This window comes from Lutra lutra, chromosome 6, assembly GCF_902655055.1.
Source record: "Lutra lutra chromosome 6, mLutLut1.2, whole genome shotgun sequence".
NCBI lineage: Eukaryota > Metazoa > Chordata > Mammalia > Carnivora > Mustelidae > Lutra > Lutra lutra.
In genome coordinates this window covers 145,260,693-145,274,498 of record NC_062283.1, presented here as the reverse complement: position 1 = coordinate 145,274,498, position 13,806 = coordinate 145,260,693, and the positions used below count along the sequence as shown (strand labels likewise).

Below are 13,806 nucleotides of genomic sequence, written 5' to 3'. Positions count from 1 at the left end.
CCATTAAAAAGGGAATGAAGCACTGTAAGGGCTATAACATGGATGAATCTCCATTGAAAATGTGCTGAGTAATGGAAGGCCTTCACAAAAGGCCATGTGTTCATAAGAAGTGTTGAGAACAGAGAAATCTATGGAGACCAAAAGTAGATTAGTGGTTCTCAGGGTTGGGGAGGAGTATTAGGAGGAGTGACTGCTGATGGGCACCAGGTTTCTTTTTAGAGGAATGAAATACTCTAAAATTAGATAATGGTGCTGGTTGCATAATTCTGAAAACCCCTGAATTGCACGTTTTAAATGGGTAAATTATGTGTAAGTTATATTTCAACAAAACTGTTATTTAAAAAGAGCACATACTGATAATGAGGAATTTGAGAGGCAGGGTGGGGGGTAGGGAAGGAAAAAAATGAACCGATGGGATCAGGAGGGAGACAAACCATGAAATTCTCAATCTCACAAAACAAACAGGGTTGCTGGGGGTGGGAAGGAAGGGATAGGGTGGCTGGGTAATGGACATTGGGGAGGGTATGTGCTACGGTGAGTGCTGTGAAATGTGTAAGCCTGATGGTTCATAGACCTGTACCCCTGGGGCAAATAATACATTATATGTTAATTTAAAAAGCACATAGTGACTCAACATGAAAATCAAAATACAGTAGTCTCTGTAATTATTCAGTTACATAAACCAAAATAGCATCTCAGAAAACTGTTAAAACTCACTTATCTATTGTGAGAATTTTTCCTTGTCCCACTCCCCTGCTTCCCCCATTTGTGGGAGAACATTTACTCTATCTACTTCCTATCAGAGCATTTCTAAGTATTTGAAAGGTCTTATCCAAATATTTGAAAGCTGTTGGAAGTTGCTGAAGTGGCACCTTTGGAAGAGGGCTGGAATGTTGGAAAACAGCGTTGACATTTTTAAGTGATTATGAAAGGTCAAGCTCTTAATGTAATCTTGGTGGTGCTTGGATAGTTCTACTCAGACTAATTTTTGAGTAAATGCAGGTGTGATAGTATTGGGACTAACCTGTTATCACTGAATCCACTGCCTGAAATTCAAACATTAAAAAGCGATCATTTGTATTTTCCTTTCTATTTTAAATGGTTTTCCTGCGTCTTAAGTCTGTAGGACAATCACTAAACTTTCCCCCTGCCGCATTCTAGCTACAAAAATTGGGTCTGATGGCCATCTTGTCTTCAGAGACCTTCCCACTTATTTGCCTGTAAAGTTTGTGGAGAAACTTGTCTTTTAAATGTTTCCTTCTTGGTCTTTAATACAGTATGAGTTAAATCTGTAAAAAGTGTGATTAGAGAGGTAATCTTAAACCACATTTCTTTATAGTGTCTCAGAAGGAAATGGGCACTTCCCAAAGGAAAAAAATGCATGGCTAGATTTATTTACCGAAACAAGGGAAAGAACTGGGAGGTAATTTGGCAGCCAGAAGTTCAGCAGTCACACATGGGTTGGAAGTAAAACACAGTGTTTCATTGTCAGCTCTTTATCACATTTCTCAGACTCTTAGAAGGCATTTTAGATACTATTTTGATAAAATTAAACTACTAATTTGATAAAATTAAACTATTACCCTACTGGTCCTTCGGGATATTGGAAGAAACTTCTATCCTGACTAGGATAGCATTCTGGGATTTTGTGACAAAGACATTAACTCAGCAAAGACACTCAAAATTCTTCCTGTTAAAGAAAAAGGAAACAGAATCAACCTTAACTTATGTGACCTCAAAATAGCCCCCTTTGTATGGCCTTTGTCCCTCTCCCTGTGAAAGTTAGATGATGTTCCAGAGAATAGCATAGCCACTGAGTTGGATGGTGTCAGAAGCCACTCAGATAAGTTTTAAGTCCTAGTGTTACAGTTGGGAGCTCCCTTACAGATAGAACATTTCTAGTTACAGTGCTTGATTTTACAGATGAGGGGAAGTGGCTTTCTTCAAGATGGACCACTGGGCAGGGATTGGCTGGGATGGCTGGGGAGATGGGTCCTGACCCCTACCTGCTGTCAGGACTATGCTCATGATTTCTCAGGTTTTGGGGAGAGTAAGCAAAGGGGACAGTGGATTTATTTTTGTTTAAAAGTGAATTGTTACTGAGTTTATTTAAAAAACAGATTATGGTTTAACACCTTTACCTCTACATTCTCTTAATGGAAAAAGAGGTGCCTGTTTCTTTGGAGCAGTGAAAGCTGTACTTCTCTGCGTGCAGCCGGAGAGTTGCATTTCCCTCCTGGATATGTGAAGACAGGTGTGAACTTTTCCTTTCCCCATGAAAACAGTCTCCTGGCCAGCTTTTAATAATACCACAATTGGTTATTTTTCTCATGAATCTTTTCAGTCCATTCACACCTTCCTAAAAAGGAGTTGTGGGCCTGCCTGTTCTCATAGCTCTACCTTTAATCGCACCCCCACACCTCCCCTTGTGCTGTTGGACTCTAGACCTAGCGTGTCAGAGGCAGAAGGACCTCAGGACTTAGAGTCCAAACCCTTGGCTTGCAGTTAAAGGGGGTGAGGCCCGGTGGGAGGAAGTGCTCAGGCTGCACCACCAGTTCTCACACCCAGGCCCCCTGACTATGTTTTCTTGCCTCCATTCAGTGATCCCTGAATCAGCTGGTCCTCACTTGCGTGGCTTTAAAAAATACAGATCCTTGGGCTAAGGCCCAGAAACTCAGGTGTTTGAAAGGCTGACTGTTCTAGGGATTCTAGTAGTTGGGCCTATGTAGAAACAACTATGGTGAATGGGAGCTATTAGATGCCTGTGCACCTCTATTTGTTCTAAGTGCGTGAAGGTCAGTGGAGGTCTGAGTCCTTTTGTCACAGGGCTCCCTCATGCCCAGGGCAGCCAGTAAGTATTTGATTGGTCCTTGTAGAGTGAGTGAGCCCCAAAGGCATGCCAGGTGCCCACTAACTGGGGCAGGCTGGGCACAGTGAAATGAAGCTATTACGCTTCGTTGGCTTGTGGTGTCCCAGTCTTGGTCTGAGCTAATCCATAAGAACAGCAAAGAGAATTTTTTAAAGAGTAGATTATTAAGCAGAGGGAGGACAGAGACAACATTACAATTAGGTTTTCATTAACTAAGGCAAAGATAGGTTTATGTGTTAAACTCCCGCATCAACCTATGCATTCTCTAGAAGTGCGGTGTGTATATACCTGGGGAACAGTAGTCACAGTCATGGAAAAAAAGCACGCGTGGCATTTAGCTTAGATTGAAGAATTTTTACTGACCGGTTTTGTTCTTATTTTAGAAATAAAATTTAAGTTCATTCCAGTTTTTGTTTTTAAAACATTTCTCTCAGATACAGACCAGCAGCATATACTGATACCCTAGGCAGTCAGAAACTCTCCTGTCTTACTGCAATGAAAGCACAACTCCCCTACTAAGTGAGGCTACTAGGGCAAAAAGATTTTTCTGCTAAATGTGGCCAGTATGGAAAATAGGCATTATACTCATTAGAACCTCATTTCCCTGCATGGGTTCAGGCATCTTTATTTAAAGTATTTTGACTTGGGTCTAAGACCGTTTCATTCTAAAATTGTGACATAGTATATAACAAGAAGAACCTCATTATTTTTAATCTATGGAGTTTAAAAATCTGTTGTTAGCTCCATTATCTGACTTATTTATGAATTCCCATTACACCTAGCGGGGTACAGTTAAGTCTGGTTCCTCCTATGTTAGAACTTTCAATATGGCTTTGTCTCTTGCCTTCAGTTGGGGTAGCATGTGGAGGAGACCTGAATTAAACTACCCTCTACGCTGTCAACTGCGAGCGCATGCGCGCGTGTATGTGTACATGTACGCGTGTATGCAGCGGGGGTGTGCGAGCAAAACTAAGTCACCATCGTCATCCACAAACAAGGCAGAATGCTTAAAAAGTTTTCAGTGTTTTGTCAGGCCTTACAGAAACACTGCCTTTTGGAGTTCGATTTCAGTGACTGACTGCATATTCTGTATATACACCTGTACCCCATATTACTTTGGGATTTTGTTACCTTCAGCAAGTGTTACCTTTGGTAAGTGTGATCTGGGGGCAAATACCAAGACAATAAAAATTACCAGCCTTTCCACATGGTTTGGGGGTGGGGGGGTATGTTTTAAAGCCCATGGACCTCTGGTTTTTTGGTGGGACCATCCTCACGTTTATCACGTAGGACCATACAGGCCCACTGTATTTCTGTGTACCATTGCAAATACGAGCGTCAGCTTCCATCCAAGTCTCAAAACAATTGCTTACCTTGGAAACTCAAAAACAAAGATAATTTAAAAGAAGAGTTGCGGGGGGGGTGCCTGAGTGGCTTAGTTGGTTAAGTGTCCAACTCTTGATTTTAGCTCAGCTCTCTGCTCCGGGCGAGGAGCCTGCCTCGCCCGGAGCAGAGAGCCTGCCTGCTTAAGAGGCTTCCTTTCCCTCTCCCTCTGTCCCTTCCCACCCTGTTTGCTCATGGGAGTGTGTTCGAGAGCAAGTGCATGTGCACACTTATGCGTGTTCTCTCTCTCTGTCTCTCTCAAAAAGGGAGGGTTGAGATTTAGATACTGTTCAATTTTGATTTCTTCTGATCCTAAATTTCTGATTCGTAATTGTTCAAGTCTGATTTCTTTTAAAGTCCTGAATAAGTGGACCAAAATATGTATATAAATGGTCCTGTCATCTGAGTAAAAGCTTAATTTTAAACACTGATACAAGTTTATGCTGTATTTCATTATTAAAAATCTATAAAATTGAAAGTAATTGTAACAGGCTCTACAAACATGGAACTCCTCAACCTGCTTCTGATGAAGTCAGCGCCCTGCTGTGGTCCTTAGTCTGGGTAGCAACTTCCCTTCTCAGCGTGTGGAAGTGGTGGGGGGCACTTTTAGGTCCCTGGTGACTGAGGACACCAGTGTTTAGTAGGTGGGCTCAGGGATGCACTTGAGATAGTCTTGCAGAAGGAACACCTGCGCCCAGAGTGCTGGTCATGCCCCTGTGAGAAACACTAGTGAGGGTAGTCACAAGTCCAGGACCCAGCACAGCCGTGACGCAGAGCAGCTTGGCTGCGGGCCGCCAACATACCGCTCCCCCACGTGTTGTTTAGGTTCATGACTTCTCTCATCTCAGCCTCTTAGCTCAAGATTGTAGAGCATACACCATACATGAATATACACATATATTGATAAAACTAACTTGACTTTTAATTTTAGTGACATTTTTGAAAAGAAAAATTATGATGTGTCCTCAAATCAGATCTGGGAATTACACTCAGCAACTGAGCCACCCAGGTGCCCCTGGAGCTGCTTTTTCATCTCTAATATGTGCATCTGGGCCATAATTGAGAAAGCTGTATCTTTTGTGCTTCATAACGGCCACTTTGTGACTTTTTAAAAAAATTATTGCCCGCAAGAAAAGAAACTGAAGTTTTTATATTTTAATATAATTGAAGAATTTAAAATATGCCTCATCTTTGTAAACTTGAGATTTACAAGTTTGGGGAGACTTTTGGAGGGGATTGGAGGGGAGACTTTTCTTGAAATTCTAGAAAATTATACCTCACTTCTCTTTATTGTCACCCAGAGAACCTTTAAAAGAGGGTGGATTTGTGTCAAAGTATCTCTTAGTTAATCAGTCTTGAGGGTTAGAAGAAACAGTCCGTGAAGGCAGATTTTGTTTCTAAAGTCAGGACTAATGTGGGTACTGAATGTGTGTATTGCACTGGCTGGACACTTGGGCCTCTGTCAGCTAAGTTTTAGTCCTATTACTCTGTCCTCTTGATATTTGCATCCAAGCAGGAAGATTTTAGGGTATATGTCTGTCTTGCTACTTATGTATTTTACTTGAAAAATTATTAAAAGCAGACATTTCTTTTTTCTTCTTCTTTTTTTTAAAGCAAACTTTTCTTAATCATAAGCATTAGTGGGTATGCTGTTTTCCTTTGGGACAGTGATTTAAAGTAGATTTTTCTGTTTTCCATAGGCTAGTAAATTTGAATTTTCTCAAGAGATAAATTTGGATTACCCTGAAGTGAATTTTTTAAAAAACAAAAAGCTCAATGGGAATTAGAGACCTCTTTAAGGGCCCTCCTCACCCCTACCTCCATTCCTTATGACCTGACCATTCCATGATACGTCCATCCCCACATTTTACTTCTGTCCTCTGCCTACAGGCTCTCACAGGTTTGTAGTGGGGGGGGTGTACCTTTTTTTTTTTTTTTTGTCATGTCTTTCATTCCTGAAGCAGTTTTCCATGTTACTACCATCTTCATAATTGGCATTTTAAATTACTGCAAGATATTCTCTTTGATGGATCTTCAGTCATATGACCATTTCTCTTTTCACTGTTTAGTTTCCAGTGTTTCTAAACATGCTAGTATGTTGCTCCTTCTCTCCTCCTTTCACTTGCTGCCTTGGTCGGAATTCTTGAGGAGCTCACCAGCCCACCAGTGCTTCCTTGGCTGTTAGAAGCGTCAGTAGGAGCTGGTACATGGAAAAATACACTAATGGTTATCGAAGTATTTTTGTAGAAAAACCACCTAGACTGAAGTGTGAATGTGTCTTGTTAAAGCAGAGAGGGCATACATCTGAGTCCACACTGTGTGCAGTGCTGGGACTTATCAGCTGTCTGCCGTTGGCTTTGGTGCATGAGTGTGTGTGTGTGTGTGTGTGTGTGTGTGTGTGTGTGTGTGTGTGTGTGTGTGTTACAGCATGAGAATGGATGTTAGTGAGGAATTTACTCTTAACCGTGTTGCTAAGTAGCTTCGAGTTTTTGTGGAAGGCTCAGATTATTACAAGGAAGGAACATTCAGTTAAGTATAATTCCTTTCGTTTTGTTTTTTAGATCAACGTCCGAGTTACCACCATGGATGCGGAGCTGGAGTTCGCCATCCAGCCAAATACAACAGGAAAACAGCTTTTTGATCAGGTTGGTCTCTGTGAGCTTAGGAGAGAGAATTCCCAATTAGGAAAAATACTTCTGCAGATCTGAAGCATTTTGTTGAGTGTATTGGTTGCTGCTTGCTTCTTTTCATAGGGGAGGACATTTTCCCTCCTTCCAGGGGGTTCACATGTTGTAAACACTCCGCAGAAGTAGAGTGTTCACAGCCCTGTGAGAGGAAATTCAGGGAAAGCTCTGAAGTCTTTATCAGCGCAGTGCTATATCCAGAAACTCTGACTCCCATCCCTTCACCCCAAGGGTCACCCCAGGCATCTCCTGCCATCTGGTCAGCAGGTCAGGGTGCAGCGAGGGTCAGACACTGACTGAGGGCCTGGCTGGAACCCAGCAGGTCGTAGCTTCCATGTCCAGCTGCAGCATCTGTGAGCTCACTCAGGTGTCAGCAGATGCTCTTCCGTGAGCTGGGCACCAGAGCACGTCTACATTCCAAGTGTTTCTTCCCGAGACCTGAATGTGAATGTAGAGTTTGGATAGTCATGAGCCACTGAGAAAGCTGGCTGTGATAACTCTTCCATGGAGCAGTTCCAAGCTTTAGAACAAGATCTTCTGCTCTGGGGACAAGGATCCAAGAGGGCAACAGGAGCAGGCATGAGTTTACAGGTCCCTTGAGCTATAGCCTGCCTCGCTGAGAGGCCCTGCTCATAAGGGAGTTGATGTTCTGTACCCTAGCACCAAACCCAGAAATGGGAGTGGGTGCCAATTAGGAAATGTGGGAGGTAGAATTCCAGCAGATTTAGAAGGTATTCGTGATTCCCTTTTGTGCTTGATGATAAACCTCCTTCTTAGCCCAAAACTGAGCACCCAGTGAGCACACACACACACACACATATACATACATCCCGGTTCCGGTGTGTGCACGTCAGACCTCCTGCCCTAGGAGGGGACACCTTCTCCCCTCTCCCTCTGCTGCTGTGATGAGGTCATCCCTGGCTCTGCCTTACCCAATAAGGATGAAGGCATTTACTGCGGTGGGTGAGGCAGAACTTGGGACAAAAATCTAAAGGTTTCGCCTGAAAGACAATCCGGAAGTAAGTTAAATGGAGCCAGTTGAATGCCACGTGGGTCAGTGGTTAGAACAGGGATGGGTAGGAGGCCCTCCCGTCACCCCAGAGTTCTTGCATATAAATGAGTGCTGGGCTGCCCTCAAGCAATTTTTAGAGCAGGGATGGAAACTCTAGGTTAGGTGGGTTAGAGTTTTAATGTCTCAGCCACTTTGTTGCCCTTGCCTCAGTCTGCCTTGTTCCATTCACATGTTGCTTCTCAGAAATATGGGAAGAGGCCATCAGGAGTTCATGGTACTTTTTCAGGGTAGAAAGGCTGCTATCTCTTAGAAGATCCTTGTCTGCTCCTTGGGGTCCTTTGGAAGGGGTGAGGAGTGGAGAGAGCTGGAGAAGCCTGCCTGCTTCTTCAAATACTCCAGTCCCGTGGTTCAGTTCTGTAGACGTTGTTAACTGCCCACTCGTGTGCTGGGCCGGGAGCTGCGTATTGCCCAGGATTATCTCCACTTTTCCATCCAGGGAGCTGTGTGGGTAGAACTCTCTGTGTTCCTAAATGCTGAACAGTCACATCTAGTCTGTTGTTCGGACTGGTTTTAAGCCAGGTATTTTTCTTAGATTAGATTATCTCCTGCCAGTAGCATGGAGCTGGATTAATGGGTGTACAAAAAATGGACCCTGAACTTAGTAGACACAGGTTATTTAAAAAGTGCTAACTACGTAAATCCACTCAGCATGCCAAGTTTTGATAAGCTCAGTATCTAAATTATCCCAAAGCTTGTTGGTCGTGTGAACGATCCTGTTCAAGCACCTGTTACTATTCCCCACCCCAGAACGTCAAGCCCCCTGAATCCCACTTTGACCTCTCTGTTCCCAAGTCATGTTTCCTGCCTTAATCTTGGCCAGCCCCCCCCCCCCCCCAAGACAGGTAATGACATCCCATCACCAATCATACTGGGAAGGGAAGTAGTGGGAGACAGAGAGACCCTGAACTCTGCCTTTGGCAACAAGGCCTGGATCACAAGCCTCTTTGACAGAGTTCCCATTGAGTTTTTTACAGTTTGGTGTACCCGTCGTGAAAAATCCCACATGATCTGAGAACGTTAAAGCTGGAGCCAACCTGGGAAATGGCTAAGTCTGTGAGGATATCAAGGCCCAGAGAGAGACAAGAATTTCCCAAGGTTCTCTAGCTGGCCGGGGCCGGGGCAGAGGCCGCTCACGGTGTCCAGCCGTCCTTATTTATGCTTGTCTCTTTGAAGATCTGTTTGTTGATCCTTCCATGTCCTCCCAAGGTAACACATTCCACAGAGAACATCTAACCTTCGGGGTGGTCAGGACAGTTCTCAGTGGACACCCTGGGTGCCTTCTGGGGCTCTTTCCCCATACCCCAACCAGGCTGGGCATGTTTTCTTCTTTATGTCTTTAGAATCTGTGTCCTTTTCTCTGTTGCTTACCTGATGACCTTCTAGGTCTGGGAAAGTTGTTCATGGGCCAGACTACCAGTCACTAGAACATGGTCCTTAAATGGAATGGGCTGAAAGAGACTTCAGAGATAGGTTAGTCTGAACCTTCCCTTCCACCCCGTGAGTTACTTCAGTTTCTTCTGCAGTAACTGACCCAACCCCACCCCAGTGCTCTTGGCTTATCCACGCCTTGAATCTCGTCCAGGGATCCCATGGAGGGCCTAGCAGTGCCTCTCCGCTACCAAAGTTCCTGAGGTGGCAAGAGGGTGTGACTCGTGTGCCCGTTGTTTCCATCATCAGCTGCCACTTGACTGAGCTAAGTAGACCTGTCCCTGCATTTTCCTTTCCAAAATTGCCATTTAAAACACCACTGAGGCAGAGATAAAGAAATAGACCCCACCCCTGTTCATATTCTGCTTCTATATCAGCTTTAGGGTGAGCTAAGGACATTGGAGGGAATGGTGAGGTGCTTTTTTCCAGGAATATTGGATTTCCCTTGTAAGGAGGGCTTTAGCATTGATTTTTAGAAGGGACTGCAGGAAAGCAGGTTAAATTCAATTGCACCATTTGGGGGAAGCCATTGGAATAGAAGTAAGGCTTTGAAACATGCTGTAGACAGTTATCCTGGAATGAGATGAAGATGCCACAGAGACACTTGGCAGATCTGGGTGCCTAGGGACAGGCTTGTCACTGAGTGAGTGAGAGCCCTGGGTCGTGACCACGGTGTTGCTCCACAGTCTGTGTTCTGCTTCATGTAGGGGGCTGGCTGCATCAGAGCAGAGGGAGAAGAGGCATCGGCATTGTGGCCATGGAAATGAGCGAGAGTCTAACTGGGATGGGGAGGGAAGTCAAGCAGATAGGAAATCATTTCAACTGGTTAGGACCCAGGCTAAGGCTACAGTTCAGTGGATGGAATATAGGACTAGATTGCTTATGTATATGGGGCTTTTTTGTGCAACTTTGGAACAATCCAAAGAGGAAGGCAGGGCGGGTTTTATATCCAAATGTTGAGATGGAGATTTATAGGGAGTGAGAAATTTGCAGGATTGGGTACAGAAAACCTGGTCTTCGTATCAGCTATCCTAAAAAGACGTAGCAGGGTTCACAGCAGAGTCCAGGTTCTTCCACATCATCCTATGATGGAACCCTGCCTCCCCTCTTTGGTGTGTGGTGAACAGACCCCTGGAGCTCCAGCGAGCATCTGGTCCCCCGATGGATGAGGAAACCGGCTTAGAGCAGGAGTTTATTTGGAATTTCAGACTTTATTTAAGCAAGTATTTCAGGTAGCTGATTTGTCATTTCTCATGTGTTCAGACCTCTTACCCTTTAAATGTGTTAGAAGCCATGTATTTGAAAAATGGTAACCTTTTTATAAAGGGTTAGCATTGTATGTCATGGAACTGAAACTGTGCAGCAGAGCTCTGGGACTTGGTCTTGGTAATGTTGAGCAAATGTCCCCAGCAGCTTTTGCTTTCCTGTTTCTGAGACACAAGAATAACCAATGTGGGGTTAGGTCTGTAGCGGCCCATAGGAGACTTCCTCTGGTACTATGGAGAATCTTATTTATTTATTTTAAAGATTTACTCGTTTAGAGAGAAAGCATGCACATGTCTACCTGATGGGGGGCAGTGGGGAGGAGGGTGGGTGGGGGGATGGAGAATCTCAGACAGATTTCCTGCTAAGCACAGAGCCCAGTGTGGCCTTGAGAGCCCGACCCAAACTGAAATCAAGGATGCCCAACCAGCTGAGCCACCCAGGTGACCCTGAGGAGAATTTTAAAATACAAAATCCTTGCTATGACCTAGGGTTGAATTCTACCTTCCTGTATCAGAATTTCAAATTTCTAGAGGTTGGAAGAATTGCAGTCACCCCTTGGCATGTGTGAAGCATAACCCCCCTATCTCCCCGCTTTCCCTGGCAGCTCACACCATCTGTCTCCCACCTTTCCAGGGACTGCTGTTTCCCTCTTCCTAGTTAAGCAGAGGCCTAGGCAAAATGACTGAGAAGCAGGGACGGGCAACCAGCGGAGACGCGAGGGTTGCTTTGTTTCACTTGGTTGACTTGCAACACCTTTTCCGTGTGGGCACTCTTGACAGGAGACCTTCACACCTGGGACACACACTTTCTGGTGTCCCCTGGGTGGTGCCTGATGGTGTGCTAACTCAGCTGGGTGTCTTTCCTCAGGAAAGTTAATGGAGTACAGAGGAGTAGGAGTGAGAAATTACAAGATTTATAAGATCTTGAGGTTTTCTGAGATTTAAAGTTAATCCTGAATCCTCTCAAGTGCATGTTAAAAATAAATTGTTCCCAGCTTTGGGGGGAATAACCTCTGCTAGTAACAGATTGGGTTTCCTGTCAGGTTGGTGTAGGAGAGGCGTGCAGGGCGTTTCTGAGCGGCCGGCACCTCGTGCTCCTGGCTCTTCAGCCCCTGCCCCCGTCTCTCTCACACAGGTGGTTAAGACCATCGGCCTTCGGGAAGTGTGGTACTTTGGCCTCCAGTATGTGGATAATAAAGGATTTCCTACCTGGTTGAAACTTGATAAAAAGGTAAGTCCGAGTTAACTATTTACAGGCTGTTGTTTGATTGTTGGTCTGCTCTGTTAACTTTGAAACTGGAGCACCTCACTCTTTTGTTGTTTGTTCTTATTATTTGTGTAAAAGTTTTTACAGACAAAAAAGCTTGCAGGTTTCCAGTAAATGGGGGATATTGGTTGGAAACTAGATTTGGCATTTCTCCTTACTGCTCACTCATTGGGGCATATGATGGTTAATTGTGTAGCTTTTAGTTGACCTTAGTTTCTTTTTCCCCAATGAGATTGTTAATCTTATAAACTATGAATCATTCACTGTTTTGTAAGAACCTGTTACTGCTTTGTTTGAACCTGTGATAGATTATCTTCCAACTTCAAAGACTAAATAATTCCATTAACAACTAAAGAAAACCAATAAGCTTAAATGTCTTTTCTCCACACAATTTGAAAATGTCCCTTTTCCCAAACCTGTGTCTTCCTCCCATATTACTATAGTAAGTCTGGGGGCATTTAGGGATTGGAAGGGAGGGAATGTGAGTAGTTTTTAAATGTAAGTTCCATGTCCCACGGCTTGACTGGCCGTGGAACAGATGCCAGGTTCACAGGTCCCTAGGCAGGCTGTTTCTAAATTTGAGTTCTCTGGAATTGGGAACATCTCCCCAGAAGTTAGGGGCCAGCACTAGGTGGCTTGGTGGGTCACTGTTTGCCTGCTGCTGGACTTCAGTTAAGGAGGGCAGTAGGACTTCAGCCGGCCTTTTTTTGTCATATGTGCTAAAAGGTGACTTTGGAGTAAATGTTATCTTCTAAAAATGGGCCTGCAGGTGTCAGCACAGGAGGTGAGAAAGGAGAATCCTCTCCAGTTCAAGTTCCGGGCCAAGTTCTACCCCGAAGATGTGTCTGAGGAGCTCATCCAGGACATCACACAGAAGCTTTTCTTCCTCCAAGTGAAGGAGGGAATTCTCAGCGATGAGATTTACTGCCCTCCTGAGACAGCAGTGCTCCTGGGCTCCTATGCAGTGCAGGCCAAATTTGGAGACTATAATAAAGAAACACATAAGTCTGGGTACCTCAGCTCTGAGCGGCTGATCCCACAAAGGTGAGCATGGGATGTCCAGGCCTGGATGAGAGCAGTGGTTGCATCCTTGAAGGGCATAGGTGGTATGTGTTAGCAGAAGCAGTCAGCAAGGGCAAGGGTAGGTGCTCCTTGAGGCGGGGACTGTAGCACTTTCTAATCTGTGTGCTTTGGCACATGCCCTGGCCTTTAGTAGGCACTGACCTACCATAGCCTTCCTATCAGGCACCGATCTGCCTGTATAGGGTCTGTCATAAAGAACATAGCAGGAAAGGGGACGGAAGAGCAGCTGTGTTATATACATAATCACATTTCTTAGCTTTCCCTGGTGTATAATGATTTGGCTGCATTAAATCTGTTTTTATTCACTAATGGTCACATAAATTAAACCCATCTTGGAAGAAGAGTCCCGTTAAAATATAAAATACCTTTTAAAAATGTTTCCAGCAAGACCAGATATGTCTCATTCTAGATCCTAATTCTCAAATTGTTAGTCGTCCAAAATGCTGCATATTAGGAAGTATAAACACTCTTTGTGGTGGTTTTATTTGAAAGAAAACTCAAGGTTTGCAGGTGGGTGGTGGCCTCCTGCTTGCTTCTTCTGGCCCTTTGTGGTGACCGTCCTGTGCCTTCTTTGCAATTCAGAGTCATGGACCAGCACAAGCTCACCAGGGACCAGTGGGAGGACCGGATCCAGGTGTGGCATGCCGAGCACCACGGGATGCTCAAGTGAGTGCTGGCTGGCTCCTGCCTCTCCAGAGAGTTGCCTTGGCATTGAGGCCAGATAGGGTCCTCGGGGTGGTTGGCTTCTGGAGCCA

At 44.6% G+C, this 13,806-nt stretch overlaps 1 protein-coding gene across 2 annotated transcripts in view; it reads left to right on the top strand.

Moving 5' to 3' along the window:
* EZR (ezrin) overlaps positions 1-13,806 on the top strand; it is a 49,347-nt gene that overhangs the window by 18,107 nt on the left and 17,434 nt on the right. The window contains exons 3-6 of one of the 2 annotated variants that reach the window (XM_047733298.1): positions 6,814-6,897; positions 11,837-11,932; positions 12,738-13,012; positions 13,634-13,717. In XM_047733298.1, coding sequence (XP_047589254.1) covers positions 6,814-6,897; positions 11,837-11,932; positions 12,738-13,012; positions 13,634-13,717 — 539 coding nt within the window. Of the gene's footprint in view, positions 1-6,813; positions 6,898-11,836; positions 11,933-12,737; positions 13,013-13,633; positions 13,718-13,806 lie in introns of those variants that run through there. The other variant, XM_047733299.1, reaches the window with a different exon arrangement.